This window comes from Myotis yumanensis, unplaced genomic scaffold (genome assembly GCF_028538775.1).
Source record: "Myotis yumanensis isolate MYYU_CA2020_CCGP unplaced genomic scaffold, mMyoYum1.0.hap1 SCAF_2, whole genome shotgun sequence".
NCBI lineage: Eukaryota > Metazoa > Chordata > Mammalia > Chiroptera > Vespertilionidae > Myotis > Myotis yumanensis.
The window spans coordinates 21,786,636-21,804,607 of NW_027223753.1; the positions used below are offsets into that span (position 1 = coordinate 21,786,636).

Genomic DNA, 17,972 nt, shown 5'->3' on the forward strand with positions numbered 1-17,972 from the left:
GCATTTCATCTGTTCACCTTGTTTCCTGGCTCCCTTGCAGCTATGCTGGACCATGTGACTATTTCTGGCCAATGAAATGTGAGTTGAAAGTGATATGTATCATATCTGGGCCAGGGCAGTGAAAAACCCATGCTGGTTTCTATGTCGTTGTGATGGCACTGGAGAAAGCCACAAATTCTAGATGATGCAGCTACAAGATGGTGGAACCTGCATGACTATGTTGATGGGAGCCACACCCAATGATCCATGATAGACATGCAGCATGAGCAAAAAATGAACCTTTGTTGTGTTATACCATTGAATTTTAGTGTTAATGAGTTCAAAGAAGGAAGTGGCAAGAGATGAGGCTGGGGTGGTGGGCAAGGGTTGAATCAAAAGAAGCCTCTCCTTAGCTATCAGAGACTGAAGTTCTATCTCTTTATGAGACATGATTGAAAGCTTTTGCCTGGGGCTTGGATGCCAGATCTGCATTTTAATTAAACTGTTCTGGTAGCAGTAGGGAGGCTGAATGGGAGAGTGCCAAGAAGCTAGGAGATCAGTAAGAAGGCTACTACAGCCCACAAAAAAGAAAAGAGGATGAGCTGAACTGGGGGACTGGTAGGAAAGGAGCAAAGATATGTTATAGATGTTATAGGCAGTACATTGGAAGAATTCAGCAATTGACTGAATGTGACTGCTGAGAGAGTGGTACTGAACAGAGATGATTCCCAGATTTTTGGATAACTATGTCGAGGGAGATGCCATAAACTAAGAAAGGAAACAAAGTGGCCATTTTAGGAGTCAATTATGAATGAAGTTGGGACATGTTGAGCTGGAGATACTGGTAAGACATTAAGGTGATGTCCAACAAATAGTTGGCTCTACAGTTTGATGCTCCGTGGAGAGGCTAGGCTAGGCAGGGAATGTCAAAAAGACAGGAGGCATCTTAAACCAAAAGATTAGGTAAATTACCCAGCAGTAAGGCAAGAACATACATCAAAGAAAATAGAGAAGGAATGACCAAAGAGGTTCAAGAGGAATTAGAGAGATCATCAGCATGAAGGCAGAGAGAAAGGAGAGTTCCAAAAGGGGAAAATAGCCAACAATGTAAAGGAATGAAGAAGTGTCCAGTAAAATGAGACTGTATTTGGCCTCGGGAGTAGTAGTTGTTTTTTATGTGAATCCCATTCCCTTGGCGGGTCTGTAGGTGTCACATACCACTGATGAGGAGAAACTGGGATTAAAAGAAGTACAGGCTCAGGGTTAAAACCAAGAACTTAGGTCAGTTGTAGGAAGCCAGAAGAGGATGTAGGAGTAAGAGCTAGGCAAAACCACTGTAAAATATGGGATTGGTGAAACCAAAAGTGAGTGGAACAAACAATTGTGGCCAAGAGTAAAATCGAAGACCAGGCTTGGGGCCTTGAGCATTCTGAATGAAGTAATAACATCATTTGGGAAGGCAGGTCTTGCCAGAAGGCGGGACCTCTGGAAGGGCCCAGAACAGCTCCTTCCATCTGTTTTAGTGGCACCATCAGGCATCTGGCAGCTCCTCGAGAGAAGTCGAGGAGAGCATCTTGTCTGTGCCCTTCATGGTCTTGGCATGGGCCTCTGTGCAGATGACGCACTTAGTACAAACCTGTTGCATGCAGTCAAACCATGGGGGCCAGGCCAGCTGCCCGACCCTAGCTTCCCACGCATCACTTTGCCAAACCACAGGCTCTTAGCAGAGCTGCTGTGTGGACAGTGGTCAACCAGGCTCACTTCCTACTCCTTCAAGCTGTGGCTTTTGTTCTCTGAGAGCAAGTTCTCACCGGTGGGAGCATGGAAGTCATGTGGATACTCTACAGAGCATGCAGGAGCCCTCACACTGGCTCTCCAGACATGTTTGTACCAGCAGCATGCTAGGGCACTAATCCCTTCCTACTGCTCGGCTGTGGAGCTTGTAATGCTATTTCCAACTCTGAGAGATAGAGGAGATGAGATTTTAAAGGGCTCGTTATTTATGGCCTGGCTCCTGATGGCTACAACAGATGCAATTTCATGGGCCCCATCAGAAGAGAACAGCTTCTTGGGGTGGCTTACAGTACTGTGATGTGGCAGGGAAGGAGACGGAAGCCAGGAGATCACAAACCCCTAGGAAGGCAGAAGGCTCTGAGTCTTGGCTGGAATAGATCCCTCCCATCAGTTCAAAGTGCCATGGGGTTCAGCAGCATCAGTCATGCTTCCCTGAATGTCTATGTCAGCCTGAGTCCCTGACCCTGCCTTACTTGACATTCAAAGAGGCTTAAAACCCAGAGGACAGGCGTTCAGCCTTTGCTACAATGCATGTATGAAGTTCGAGGTCTAATAGGGGCATTTGTGATGATAGGGCTTTACATGTGCAATCCCTCTGCTTGAAATGCTGATTCCCAAGTGCTTCCCATGGCAGCTCATTCTCAATAGTCAGATCTCAGCTCAAGTCCTACAGCCTCAGAGAGGCCTGCCCTGACCCTTTTATCTTAATAGTGTCGCCACCACTATTATTCCCCATCCTGTTCATTTCCTTGATGGCACTCATCACAAGTGTATTTTACGATTATTATTATTTGTTGTTGTTGTCAGTAGCTTTCTACAATCAAGGGAACCCTCTCCCAGTTTAGGAACATGGGAACAAGGTTCTTCATGACTCATGCTCTTCCTGTGCTCACTTCAAGCCTCACATCCTGCCCTTGTTCTCTTGCACCCTGAACCCCACTTGCAGTGCTGGTGGCAAGCTCTTACTTACCCTCCCCCCCCCGCCCGACTTCAACTCAAAAGTCGGCTCATCTGGGTCTCATTTATCTGAGTCCTCCCCTCCATTAGGACAGGAAGACTGACAATTTTTTTGGAGGACATCCTTTACTTTTTCTCCCAGTGACTCGGTTTTCTTTTGGTGAACCAACCCTCCTCCACTCCCAAGCATGAGGTTTGGCCAGGGCAGACAGCCACGTAGCCTGGGCCTGGCCAATGAGAATACACCGTCTGGCTACATTGCTATTGAGGGCTGGGACCATGACTCAATCTAGTCCAATCAAAGTTCATCTGGGAGCTTTTATGGGAACCGTTAGGAAAGAGATGATTCACTTCTTCTGGGATTACTAAATCAGTAGGATGGAGGGAGCTGATGGTGGTCACCTTTGCTACCACATGGGGAAAGCCTGCCTAAAAATAAAGCCAACACACAGGAGAGCAAAGCCCTGGGAAGGAAAGAAACAGACTCAGAAGATATTACCTGTGTACCTTGATCCAGCAGTGCCTGAAGGCAACCCCTAGATGTTTCAGTTATAGAAGCCAACACATTCCCCTTTCAGCTTGAGTCAGCGGGAGGTGAGTTTCTGTTTCTTGAACCAGGAGAATCCTAGCTACTACATCTCTCTTTTCAGTCCGTAAGTGAGCTTCCTTATACCTCTAGAAAAGCACCTAACACATGATATTGTAAAGCATTTTGCTATATTCTATCTGTTCACCCTGTGAGCTCCAGGGTCCAGCATCACGCATGACTATATTACATACATTTGTGGAGTGAATAAATAACTCCTTGGGAATGGGACTATGTCTTTGTCTCCTCAGCACCTAGGAGAGCCTAGTTCATAGAAGTCTCTCAATAAATGACTACTGAAAGTAAATAGGGGAAAAGTAACAAAGGACATAAATGTTCTAAACCAATGGCGTGATAAAGTATATGTGAATGAAAAAATAAGTGAATAGAGATTTTTAACAAATCCCCACTGGCATGCTGTTCTCATTCTAATTGTATCTGAATCTACTGGCTCCTGAATGAATTATCTAGTTAAAAGTCACCGAGATCAAATGGTTCTAGTTGGATCCAATTCCATGTGTAAAATGCTAAATAATTAAAATGAGGTCTTTCAAGAAGAGAAAGAGTGTTGCTAGCAAAATTTTCAAACTGAGTGTCTGTAAAGTAGATGAGAGGTGTTGTATCCCCACCTATAAAAACGGAAGCAAGCAAATGAAGGGGAACAAAGTAAGAAACCCAGTAAAGCTGGATCCGGAGAGTAGGTTGGGACTGCTTTCAAGGGAAATTCTCTTTCCAAACACAGCAGAGGCTATTGGGTGGCCCCTGCGGGCAACGCCAGTGAAATCCAGACTTGCTCCTATTCATCTCCAGGCGGAGGGGGCAGCCCAGGCTTAGAGGTAGTTGGCAGAGTCCTGGTGGTAGTGATGGGCGGGGGAGGGGGGCATGATGGAATCTTCCCTAGAGAATCCTGGGGACCACTGCCTGGACCTGTGTCTCAGGGATCAGGGGAGTTCCCACTTTGTCCAAGAGGCCCAGTCTGTAGCCCTAGAATGATGCCCTCCCTGGCCCATCATCTCCCATATCAAATGGTACCCATGCTTCAAGGTCTGTCTCATCTTGAGGCCCTGGTCTCTACCCTTGGAGGGCAGGCTCTCCTGCCTTTTCCTACTTTAAATGTTTTGTGGAGGCAGGTTTGCCACATACAGGTCTGTAGGGGCTTGGCTGGGGTGTGGAGACACAGAGAATGGGTAGACAGATCGCGATCACAAACGATCAGTGAAACAAATAAAGAATTAAAATCGGAGTGAAGGGGGCAAGGAGAGGAGGCTGGGCACCATTGGCAGAACTGACTCACCATTGGCAGAGGTGACAACTGCGAAGCTGGGTGTGGTTCTAGGGCTTTGAACTCCCTCCATCATGCACACCTCACCAACACACAAAAGCACCTCTACCAGCCCCAGGACATGGGTGGCTTCTGGGCACAGACCTGTCTTGGCCTGCCATCCCTGCTATGGGAAGAAACTGCCACTGGAGGGAGGAGGAGAGAAACAGAGAAAGAGAAGGAAGGAGAGAGGCAGGTATAACTGAACCCTGCAGCCTCACTGACCAGAGGCAGGAGAGGCCCTGGGCAGAGATGTCCTAGTCTCGCTGTCTTGGGCAATGGCTCTTGAACATCTCACCATACTCCGGGCCCCTTTTCCCCTGTTGTGTTGGCCCCTCAGGGCAGGGGCTGTGCCTGACTCCGGGTGGGGAGCCCTGCACAGAGCAGCCAGTGCTGGCTGAAGGAGTTGAACCCTCTTCTGTTTCTCTAACAAAGCAGCTAACTGGCCACTCTGGGGCTGGGCCAGGCAGAGAAGAGGTGATGCTGCTCGTAGTGTGCTCCCTAAGTGCAGCTCTGGGAAGACAGTTTCAACAAAATCAGTGCCCACCACCCCCTTTCAGGCCTCTGCACAGCCATCCTCTACTTCAGTGGTTCTCAACCTTCTGGCCCTTTAAATACAGTTCCTCATGTTGTGACCCAACCATAAAATTATTTTCGTTTTTACTTCATAACTGTAATGTTGCTACTGTTATGAATTGTAATGTAAATATCTGATATGCAGGACGGTCTTAGGCGACACCTGTGAAAGGGTCGTTCGACCGCCAAAGGGGTCGCGGCCCACAGGTTGAGAACCGCTGCTCTACTTGGACCCAGGGGCTCTCTACCAGTTCATCTCACCTGGCTTTACAGGCACTTCCCCTGGGCTGAAGCAGTGTGACTGGGCTGTGCCTCTCTGCCTGGTGAGATGCCCCTGGGCTGGCAGGCTGGAAGTCGGCCTCACTGGAGGCACCAAGAATGGGCTGACGAGGCTCCAAGTTACTGGAGATGCCTCATCTTACCTTTTCCCCCTCAAAAAGTGAGCCCCTGACTCCGGTCCCCATCCCAGGAACATTATACTTACCAGGGGTCAGGTAGCAGATTACATGTTTAGCCCTTTCAATGTGCTTTGTAGGTTAAAATGATGAGCCCATTTTTCATATGTGGAAACTGAGGCTTAGAGAGGCTAGCTACTATCCCAAGCTCACACAACTATTAAGAGGTGGATCTGGGTTTTGAGCCCAAGTCCATTTGACTCCCAAGCTGACTCCTTCCCCAGTTAGGGATCAAGACAGGCTCAATGCCTAATCCTGGAGGGACTACATGGACCACCCCCTAGAGGAAGGAGAGTGCCTAGCATGAGGCAAAGAAAGGGGTGAGGGGATTCTGGTACTAATGGCTTCTCAGTGGACTTCCTTTCACGGATTTTCTCCACTGTGGAGAGGCTGGCTCTGAAGTAGGCCGGGGATCAATTCTACTCGTTACAATAACAATCCTGATACCCTCCAGGAACCTTCAGGTTCTAGGGACCCAGAACTGGGTTTAAAGGGGACTCTGCATCCCTCAGTCTCAGCCTCTGAAGAGTCCAGAGGTCTCATGAGGAATGAGCTGGAATATTTTCCTAGAATTTGATGGGAAGAATGGGGCTCCATGAAGGTCATAGCCAACTTAATGGGTCAGAGCAGAACAAAGACCCACCACCCTGAGAAGAATTAGTGAGAGAAAATCTGGCCCCTGAACTCAGTTCAGTGAATAGAGACAGAAGTACGTATGCGTAGGGAGTTTGACTTAGTGATGAGTATATGATGGCAGGGCCTTGGAAGAGGGTGTGTGTCAGGGCTGATTTGGCTGTGTATGTGTAGTAAGGAAATAACACCAAATATACTGTCTGGATTGTAACTCTCAGTCAATTCAAACCCAGCTTTTGCTTATGGTCAGTCACCAAAAAAAGCAACTAACATAAAGGAGAATAAGTGTAAAAAATTTGGGAATCTCTCAACATGTCAGTTACAAGGTTCAGTGCTCACCATAGCAGCCATTCCTATTCCAAACATATACTATCAGATTCCCAGAGGTCAGCCAAGAATTCCAAAAAGGGAGCGAGTGGCAATCCACTGATGGATACGTATCACATGAGTGTCGCTACGGACACACAGTGAGCTCTCCTCCAACTCCGTCTTTCACTGTCAGCACAAGGCTCCCAATGGAGCCACATTTTTGGCTTTGGATTGTCCTATGTTTTATGAAATCATGTTCTAAGGAGTTGGCAAGTTTTTCTCTAACATCCTTACTTGGCAAAATAAAAAATTACCAACCCTTTGCTTCCCTAACTGTTTGGAAATTTTACTGGTCTATGAAATTTAAACAATCTGAACCCTAATCAAAACTCTCCTGTTGTCCCACCTGGGGGAGGGAGAGGCCTGTGGAAACTGAGTCAGGACATTCCATGCCACCCCTCCCGCCCTTCCAAACCAGTGGGACTTACTACCAGGGAGGGAGGGAGCGGACTTCTCTCTCACAGGTATCTCTGTCTTCTCACCAGGTGAGTTATTCAAATCCATCTTTTCTAACAGGATCTGCTGTCTTTCTAGACCTTGGTGCAGAACTCAGGAGAACATCCTACCATCTTAATGTGAGCTGATAAGAGAAGAGCACTTGTAAATCAGCTGCGCTGCACGTTCACAAGAACTCAGGGATCCATCAAAGAATGGGCAGGGGAGAGCCTGGGCTCTTTGCACATACATCTTGCGCCTCCAAGTTTGTTTATCCATAATTGCTATGCAAGGATAAATTAGAACAAGAAATGCATCCTGTCTGGCAGCAGCGATACCAGCCCTGTAAATAATTATAATTTAATCTTATAGCAAAGAGTTCTGAATGACTCCCCTAACGACTTCCTCTGCCTAATTCCTTCCCCACTGAGTAACTTAATAGGAAAAGGAATACTCTTTCAGATTTGTTTCACTCCAGAAGTTTGGACAACGTGTAGACCCACACCTGGGGAGCTGAAGCTGTGGGAGACCGTTTGGCCCACGGAAAAACAAACGAGTCGAGGAGGCCTTCAGACTGGAAGAGAGGGAATAGGCGGAGATATTCATCTTGGCATCTGTTTACAGAAGAGAAAACTTGGGAACTGCCAAACAAGAGAGTTGATGCGTAAAGTCCCCACAGTCTGACGAGGGAATGCCCCAGAGCCACGGCAATCCCTGTGTTGTCATGGCTATAATGGGCTTTCCAGGCCAACTAACCTGGGGTTGAATCCCAGCTCTTTGCCTTACTAGCTGTGTGACATCAGGCATGTCACACAACCTCTCTGGGCCTCATTTTCCTCATCTGTAAAAGGAGGACAATTATGCTATCCACTTCATAGAATTTTTATAAAGATGAAATGAAATTATAGCCATAAGAGCTTAGAAGCAGCCTGCCACATGTTGATAATAAATGCTCAATATATATGATACTACTATCACACCTGTTATATTTTGGAAGCATCTGTAATGATATTGAAAGATTGTCCTGATCGAATGCTAAATTAAAAATACATAACTACAGACATATTAAGATCCTAATTGTGGAATATTAAAATATATTTAAGTAGCCAGCTAGCTTGATCTAGGAAAAGCAAAAAGCCAAAGGAGAATACATCAACATTTTAATACCTGTTATTCATTTCTCTATAACTTTTTATGTTTTTCATATTTTCTATGAGGAGCATATATATTACAAATTATTATAAGAAAAACGGGTATTTGGCAAAAAGAGGCAGCAGGACAGAGGATCTTCAGACTGGGCAGGTCCCCGGGGCTGCAGCTCAGTGAAGGGTCATCTGGACTTTCACCCCAACTCCTGGATCCCCATGTCCAGCCACTACCCTCAGACTAGAACTTCAACATCCACATAGCAATTTCACTCTTCAGCTCACAAGTGCTTCTCTCAACACCCCATCCCGGGTAGTAAATGACCTGGTTAAGTTCATGAACAAGCTTACACCACCAAGGTCTCTGGCTCCCTGGTCAGTTTGCCTTCCAAAGTTCTCAGGGCTACATTGGTCCCTAATTTTAGAGTCCGTATTTGGGAGAAGTCATTTCCACTTCATCCCTTTCAAATAGTCACACCTGGCTCCTACCGTGGGCTTGTTGGATTTTCTCACCCTCAAAGGACCAGGTCTGACTCAACAGCACAAAATCTGACTCAATGCATGTGCCCCTGCCTCCTGTATTCTTCCTTTTCCTATCTTCCATCCTCTCCTTCTTCCTCCTCAGCCCTACTGATCACCACGCTTGCCAGATACCCACTTCCTGCTTCACTCAGCGCCCTCATGACAAACCCCCTGCCCCCATCCGAGGGCACCGTGCCCTGCCTTCCCCTGACTCTGTGCAAAGGGGAAGGCTGCAAAGATGCCCATCTTGTCTGGAGCATATCTGGACACATCCTTCTATTGGCTCCTTATGTGCTGACATAGGCCCCCGATGTCCTCATAACACAGCCACAAGGATAACACTAGAGAGCATTCAAAACGCCCCACCATCACCCCAAGGCCTGTCACCCAAGCAGGAAGCTGGATCCTTCCTGAAGCCAACCTCAGACTGGCATGTCCCTTGTGTCCAAATCTATCCTATATAATAAAGAAGGAATATGCAAACTGACCAACACTCCACCATAAAGATGGCTGCGCCAACAGCAGAGGCAGGGGTTTCCATAACACAAGATGGCTGTACCCACAGTGGAGGCTGAGTTCCCTTTACGAGCCTTAATAAGCAATCAGCAGGGACATGAGGCTGCGCCCCACCTCCCCTCCCCGGAGCTTGACAGGGGACCTCAGGCCACGCCCCCACCTTGGCGCCAGGCCAGGGGACCTCAGGCCATGCCCCCCACCCAGCAGGGCTTGACTGGGGACCTGAGGCCACGCCCCCTGCCCCAGCACCAGGCTAGGGGACCTGAGGCCATGCCCCCTGCCTGGCAGGGCTTGACAGGGGACCTGAGGCTGCGCCCCCCACCCAGAAGGGCTTGACAGGGGATCTCAGGCCACGGCGGGGCTTGACTGGGGATCTCAAGGCGTGCCCCCCACCCTGGCCCGGGCTGGGGGACCTCAGGACGCGCCCCCCGCCCCGGCACAGGGCCAGGGGTTCCTGAGGCTGCGCCCCCCTGCCCGGCAGGGCTTGAGAAGAGTGGGACCGGTCGGGTCTGGATCTAGCCCAATGGAGGGGGGCTGGCCGGGTCTGGGTCTGACTCGATTCTGAGGCGCATGTGGGTGGGTGGGGACTTGACTCTGGGTCCTGTGGTGCACCCCAGACTCTGACAGGAGGAAGATCATCATATATATTTTACTAATTTTCGTTCATCTCTGACACTTCTATTATAGAGAAAGGGAAAATAGCAATATTAAAATATTTCCTCTAATTAATCCCCTTTTTAATGTGCACGAATTTCATGCACCGGGCCACTAGTAAGACTAAAATCAACTAAGGCCGGTAAGTCTTCATCACCACTCTCCTCTGGTCTGTCAGCATCAAGGGTCTCCAGGGCTGATGGGCACAACACAGGAAAGCGGCACTTTTTAGTAAAACTAGAGCCACAGGGAGCAGATTGACCCTTCCCTTCAGAAACCCAGACCTAACACCTTTCCTCTCTCAGGGCCCAGGGAGAAGGAAGAGCAATTGCCACCTAAGGTTCTATTCCCTTTGTTGGACGCTATAAATATGTCTCCCAGAAATGGAACAATATTTCAAATCATTTCCCCAAGACCCTGTCCACATCCTGAGAGCAGAACATTTCTAGTCTTAATGCAAGTTACTTTGATCAAAACCCATCATGAAATTCTTCAGCAGGACATACTTCAAATCAAGTACCAAAATTACTGTAAATTTACCTGGGCTCTAAAAATATGCAGTGATGTCTCACTGTAATGAGAGGAAAATTTTCCCATGGTGGGTGGGAGAAGTGGCAAAGGGGCCCAGCCCTGGGCTGCAGGTCCAGGAGCTGAGGAGACTGCATCGCAGTAAGGCCCAGCCCCCAGGGCAGGGCAGGGCTGGGCAGGGCAGGGGTGGGCATGGTGCTTACCAGAGGGAGGAGCCTTCGGTCCCCGTGACTTCCAGGAAGTCATAACCGTCCTCAAGCTGGAAGTCAATGAAGACCAGAGCGATGGTGTCTCCCAGCTCGGCCAAGATGGTCCATGTGCAATCGGCATTGTTGTGGTACTCCGCGGGGAAGTGGGGGCTGGAGATGATGCCGCTCTGGCCCCTCAGGGTCCCACCACAGGCATCATCCGCTGTGGGCAAGAGGCAAGAGGCTCACGTGAGTTGGTCCTGTTTGCAGGCCCAGTACTCACTGTGCACTTCATGGTGAGAAGCAGACTGTCCTGAAACTTGATGTACAGACAGGATGGGCCGAGATCCCAGTCTGAATTGGCCTAATGGTAATGATACCAACCCTTCCATGGCCCTTACCACGTGCCAGGCGCTGTTCTGAGAATTTTAGATATCAGTGTTCTTACTGAGCAGATGAAAAAACCAGGCACAGAGAGGTTAAGCAACCTGTCCGTGGTCACACAGCCGAGGAGCTGGGATTTGAACTCTGCCCTTCAGAGCACATTCTTAACTACTACACCACACTGCTCCAGGATGACGTCAAAATCAGCTGTCACATTTATTTCTGTATTCACAACTGTAGTGAATAGGATGGTTCATCCCCCCAGATCTTAGTAGACCTCCGATGTAATGGAACAAAACAAAAACTCAACCCTTCTGCTTGGGGCGGAAGTCAAAGGGCATCCCAGGCCCATTGCAGCCTGGCTGGCTGGACATCTGCAATCTCTCCTCCTGCCCTTTGCCCTCAGGCCAGCTCTGTGTCAGCACTGCGCACATTCAGACCCCCTGCCCTTCGTCAGACCATTCCCTCTGCCACGGGTGTCCTCTGTCCAGAGCCACTATTCTCATGTGTTAAGACTCAACTCCAAGGCCACCTATGAGAAAGCCTTTTTTGCCCAAGCTTTTAGAAACTGCTCTCTCCTCTGGGCTCCCTCAGCAATGTGTCCGACTTCAGACGTGATACTTAACACTGTTTGTTCTTATAATTTTTTTTTAATCCTCATCCGAGGATATTTTCCCATTGATTTTTAGAGAGAGTGGGAGAGGGAAAAATGAAAACATTAATGTGAGAGAAACACATCGATTGGTTGCCTCCTGCATGTGCCCCGACCAGGGCCCTGGCCAGGGAGGAGCCTGCAACCAAGGTACGTGCCCTTGACCGGAATTAACCCAGGACCCTTTGGTTTGCAGGCCAATGCTCTACCCACTGAACCAAAACGGCTAGGGCTCACACTGTTTGAATGGCCTGTTCACTTATCTGTCTTCCACTCTGAATCTGAGCTCCGCTAGGAGTCCCCAAGGGTGGGGACCATGTTTTACTTATCCCTGCAGTGTCACCTGGTGTCATCTCGCTGCTCCCAGCTGAGACTTGATATTCAGAAAAAATGATCTGAGGAACATGTTCTCACATATGATAGCTGAGCGCATTGACTTTGGAATTATTGTAGACCTCAGTTTGAATCCTTCCCCTGCTGCTTACTCGCTGGACAACCTGCCCTCCTGGAGCCTAAATGAAAGTGATCACAATACACTTAGCATGTGCTATTAAAGATATGGACTAAATCAGAAAGAAAGGGAAAATGTAGTATCAGAGTTCCACCGGGTATCAGAGGCAGCAGAGTGATAATAATAAACGCTAATGTTTATTGAGCACATACCACAACAGGTACTATTCTAACTACTCTGTGTATTTCACAGTAACCCTTACTATGACCCTATAGCAGGGGTGGGCAAACTTTTTGACTCGAGGGCCACAATGGGTTCTTAAACTGGACCGGAGGGCCGGAACAAAAGCATGGATGGAGTGTTTGTGTGAACTAATATAAATTCAAAGTAAACATCATTACATAAAAGGGTACGGTCTTTTTTTTTTTTTTTTTTTTTTAGTTTTATTCATTTCAAACTGGCCAGATCTGGCCCGTGGGCCATAGTTTGCCCACGGCTGCCCTAGGGTCTGATTCTAGGGCCTATGCTCTTAACCAATATACTCTTCTGTCTCCCAGGAGTACAATTCACACTTTGAGGACATAGGAAAAGCAACAATTACTTTGTTTGGGTAAGTCAATTTGGGAAAGCTTAACAGAGGAGGTGCTATTAGAGTTGGGTGTTGAAGGATGAATAGGAGTTTACTAGCTAGAGAAGAAAGGGCAAGGTATTTAAGAGAAGAGGGACCCAAATATCATAAGCACAGAAACATGAAAGCAAAAGGCATGTCTAAGATAAGTAGCTCTAGAAGGTTTATCATAGAGAGGAATAATGGGCCATGGTACTGGAAATGTAGGAGCAGCATGACAGAGAACAATGGGCACAGAGGAGTACATTGGAAAGAAAATGGATTTTAAGGTCAAAAGATCAAGATCTAAATTCAGGCTCCACAATTTCCAGGCCATGTGACCCTGGACAATTTGTTTCCCTAAAAGTCCTTTCACTTCTCTACACAACGGTTTGTTATGATAACTCAACGGGACAATGAATGTGACAGGGCCTAGCATTCACCAGTGACTGGCATGTGGTAGACGCCCAGCAAATGCTAAGTTCTCCTCTACATCCCACTTCACCTTAAGGATCAAAGGTAGTGAAGAAATGGGATTGAGTGGGAATTTTAGAAAGATTGCTGTGTCTGTGGCACAGAGGAGGTCTGAGTCAGGTAAGGGGCAGGATGCTGTGGGGAGGCCATAGTTGCCTAAGTCCAGGTAAGTCCAGATGAGATCTGTGCTAAGGCCATGGGAAGGTGGGAGAGGACTTCTTTGACAGATATTTAGGACGTAAAATCTACAGGTATGAACTGCAGGTTTCTGTCCTGAGCATGGATGGATGGACGAAAGTTCATTCCCTATGGCAGGGATCCCAGGAGGGGAGCATGTCACGGTGTGGAAGGCCACCAGGGTTGGGCGTGTCTGTGGGATGTCCTGGTGGAGAGAATGAGATGACAGCTGGATACACAAGAGTAGTGTGAGATGGAGATCAAAGTGCGTTTATTCAGGGCTTCTGAATTGTTCTTAATGATGCCATTCCACAGGGTCAAGGTCTATTTGAAGAGAATAAGCCCATTTCCAAATTCCAACTCTTGGGTATGTATGAGCACAGATATGAAGGGGCCTCACTCAGTAGGTGCTCATGAATGTTTTCCTCCCACATCCATTAACAGAGCACCTACTGTGTGCCAAACACTGGGCTATGGACAGTACTACACTGTGAAAAACTTGATCTCATCTCTGCCCCCGAGCGTTTCTCAGAGTGGGGGCACCCAGCGAACACGCAGTGACACCAGAATTGTTGTAGCCGAGGTGTCAAAGCAGAGATGCACATGGGACTCAGGGAAGGCTCCCAAGGAAGCAACGTTTGCGTTGAGACATTCATTCAACAGGTGCTTACTGAGTGCCTCCATGCACCAGGCACTATTCTAGGTACTGGGGATTTATCTGAAAATAAAACACAAACCCCTACTCTCTTGGAACTTACATTTTAGTCAGAGGAAATGGGCAATACCCAAGATAAAGAGTGAAACCCTATGGGTGAGTGAGGTGGTGACAAATGCAGGAGGATGGGGAGTGGGGGTCTGGACATTTCAGAAAGGGCCTCACGAAGAAGCTGACATGTGAGCAAAGACCTGAAGGAGAGCAAGAGGATGCCACGTGGCTATCTGGGGGAAGAGCATTCCAGGTGGAACAGCAAGTGCAAAGGCCAGGGTGTAGAGAGGCACCGCTGAAGAGCATCAAGGGACCCATGGGGCTGGAGTAGTGGACGCAAGGAGGGGAATGCAGGGAACGAGGCCTCACAGAGAGCCTCTGTATGGAATCGGGCTTTTCATTGAGAGAAATGAGAAGCCAGAGAAGGGGAAGTGTATCCAACTTGGCAGGATACACTTCAACTGAGATCTGACTGCCTGGCAGGCCTCAAGGGAGAGAGTGACGTGGGCAGAGGAAACAGGCAGAACAGGGGAGCTGAAGTGGGTGAGGGAGACGTGTTAGGGACTTCCTAGTCAGAGCTGTCTGCCTTCCCATGCTGAGTGGGAGTTCCTGAGAGACGGCCAGGCCGTGGGCCTGGAGCCTACAAGGCAGGGAGTCAGCAGGGTGAAGAGGGAACTGGCCACCGGGAGTGGAGAACACCCGGGACAGAAGTGACATTTGATGGGCCACAGGCAGAAGCCAGGGGACCTGAGAGGAGGCTGAGAAAGAGCAGCCAGGGGGTGGGACCCTCGAGTGAAGAAGGCCAGGAGTGGTGTTGGGAAAGCAGGGACCCTGAGCCCCTGGAGACTGAGCAGGCCTCAGCCCCGTCATGAAGTCACCAACCAGGCCCTGGCCTACACTGCGCATCTAGGTGGACAAGGCAACAGCAGGGAACGTGGAGGGGAAGCAGGTCTTGGGGAAAGATAATGGCCCTACAGTCTCCTGCCTAGTTCCTGTTTAGAAAACCACAGGATACCCCACGTAGTTCTCAACCTCAACCTGGCCCAGACCATCTTCGTCCCCTCCTCTCATTAACCCAGCCTTCCTCTGGCTTCCTGTCTTGAAGGATGGCACCAGTCACCTAGTGCCTTCAGACCAGAGCTGGGGACATCCCCAACTCCTCCTACACCCCACAACCAGCCAGCGACCAAGTCCTGTCCGTCCTCAGTGGCTCTTGGCTCAGTCACCCCTCCTCACTGCTCTACTGTAAGCCAGCTGGGCCCCAAGTCATCCCTGCCGTGCGGCCTCCCTCTGGCTCCAGCTGCATCCAGGTGTTTCTGTGGCCCAGAACTGTGGTCTCCTCTACTACACCGTACCTCCCTGCGTGGTGAGCCATCCTCAGATCTTCAAACGTCCTGGTTCCAATAATGACTCCTAGACCAAGCCGGAGCCGAGGACTCGGGAAATGAGACCCGCTGGCAGAGCCACGGGTGTACCCTGAAGATGGCACCTTTGCCACGTGAGTCATCCCTGCTGCCGCGCTCCTCTGACACCCCTGTTCCCGCTCTGCCCCGTGTTGATTGAAGATGTTGTAAAAGTTGTTTGGAGATGTTCTCACACTTTAAATAAGGCCTCATATTTCATGGTTACAACTTCGGAGTCATAAAATATAACCTTCAGCTGACACCACAGTCCTAAAGCATTAATTTACACTTTCTCCTTCTCTGGCAATGGGCATTCTGCGCTGCCATTAAGTCATGTGTATTCTAGGGTGCAGGTGTGTAAAACTGATAGTTTCCTTTCCAAGTTTATGACTTTATTTACGATCGACTTTATTTCACTGAAACTTCTTCAATTAACCATAATTTTAGACAACTATCCCTCCGCCCCCTTTGACATCTGTGGACTCTCTAATGACTCACAAATTTCAGGTAGGGATGGAGGAACCTGCATCCTATTCCCCCATATCCCACTCCAGCACACACCCCTGGATCCCTGCAAGCTTCGGGTCCTCAGCACTGGGCTTCCGTCCACATCCTCCTTCCTCAAGGCTACTCAGCCCCTGAGGAAATAAAATCCCATTAGGCCCTGGGGATCAGTAAGAAGCCACCGCCTGACAAGTCAAGTGCAAGACAGACTGAGCCAGGGCAAGAGGCCCCACAGCCACCGTGCTCCCCCTTTCCTTGTACTGTGTAGCTCAGTGTCCCTCCTGGTGCCCCAATGACCTGCTCAACCTCATCAGTCCCCTCTTTTGGGGGCTCTGGATTCTGACCCTTTATTCATGGTTCTATCAAGGACTCCCCTTAAAATTAAGAAATTGCTTGAGAGCATCACTATTTCTTTAAAAAAATATTCTTATTGATTTCAGAGAGGAAAAGAAAGGGAGATAGAAACATCCTATATAATAAAAGGGTAATATGCAAATTGACCCTAATAGCAGAACAACCAGAACGACCACTAGGCCAGTCACTACAGAGGCGCACTGACCACCTCTAGGTCCCTTTCCCCGGCCAGCAGGCTCCAATCGCCTGATGGTGAATGGGTAACGGGGGGTGGTGGAGGACTCTGCGAAGGCACCAGACCAAGGCCCCCGCTCCCCCCGACACACACACACACACACACACACACACACAGGACAAGGTGGGGGGTGAAGAACAGCCGACCTCTCGGTCCCTTCCCAGGGCCATCAGGCACCCATCACACCATGGTGAACAGGGAACCAGAGGTGGGTGGCGATGGGGGTCAGGGCTGGCTGTGGGCATCTGGGGAAGATAGCCCTGATCACAGGCCAGGCCTAGGGACTGTACCCACGCACGAATTTCGTGCATCAGGCCTCTAGTAAATGATAAGAGAGAACCATCAATTGGCTGCCTCCTGCACGTCCCACATTGGGGATCAAGGCCGCAACCTGGGTATATGCTCTTACTGAGAATTCAACCGTGATCTCCTGGTTCATAGGTCGATGCTCAACCACTGAGCCACACTGGCTGGGAGAGAGCATCACTATTTCTGCTACCATCAGACTTCTTCCATAGATAGTGTCCCCCGTTTTCTGTGGGGAATAACATTTCAAGACCCCCAGTGGATGCCTGAAACAGCAGATAGTACCCAACCCTATTTTTTCCTGTATATAATAGGCACTCAATAAAATGTCACTGAATCCTGAGTGAATGAATGAGTATGCAGTCACCCTTATAAGGCCAGGAATCATGTCCCACTTTAAAACGCAGAGAGGTTTCAGCAACACACTGGCAACCCCAGCTTGGAGCCGGCATAGCCAGGGTTGAACTTGGCCTATCTGACTGCCTGCTCTTCCAGGCCAGACACATTGCTTCTGTTTCACATTCTGCAGGTTCTCCCCCTGAAATTTGGAATTCAGCTCAGCACTTGCAGCCCAAGCTTCTGCAGACCAAATGCCTGTTTTCCCAGGTCTGGTGGCAGCCTGCAGTGTTTGGCTTGAACCTCAGAGGCCAAGCGTTTCTTGCTCCGGCTTTCTTTCCACCACCTGCCTCTCAACCCCAGCACATCTGAACCCTGTTCCTTCCCCATGCGGTCTTCTTTGATCCAGGGCCAATACCCCTCACAAGTCAAGAGGCTGGTTGCTGAAATCCACATGGTATTCCTTCTTGTGGATCAAAGAGGTTCCACGGAGCTCAGTGCCTCCCAGGGACCTCTGTCTTTGAAAAGGTACAGAGTGACACAAACAGAGGGTGGTCACAGGCTGTCTCCTTCCCTCCTCCTGCTGGACCAAGGCTCCTTGAACCTGGGGATGGGCCTCCTTGGAGGTCAGCCTCACACCTGCTCTGCCCCCCTGAGCCCAGCTGGTCTCTATTCCCTCTTAGTCTGAGCTGTGTCCCCAGGCTAAGACCACCATTCAGCCAGGC

At 49.1% G+C, this 17,972-nt stretch overlaps 1 protein-coding gene across 1 annotated transcript in view; it reads right to left on the bottom strand.

The window, feature by feature from the left end:
• The window catches only part of CSMD2 (CUB and Sushi multiple domains 2), a 552,912-nt gene that overhangs the window by 340,435 nt on the left and 194,505 nt on the right, over positions 1–17,972 (bottom strand). The window contains exon 5 of the mRNA XM_070404687.1: positions 10,674–10,881. Within this exon, the coding sequence (XP_070260788.1) occupies positions 10,674–10,881 (208 nt within the window). The remainder of the gene's footprint in view (positions 1–10,673; positions 10,882–17,972) is intronic.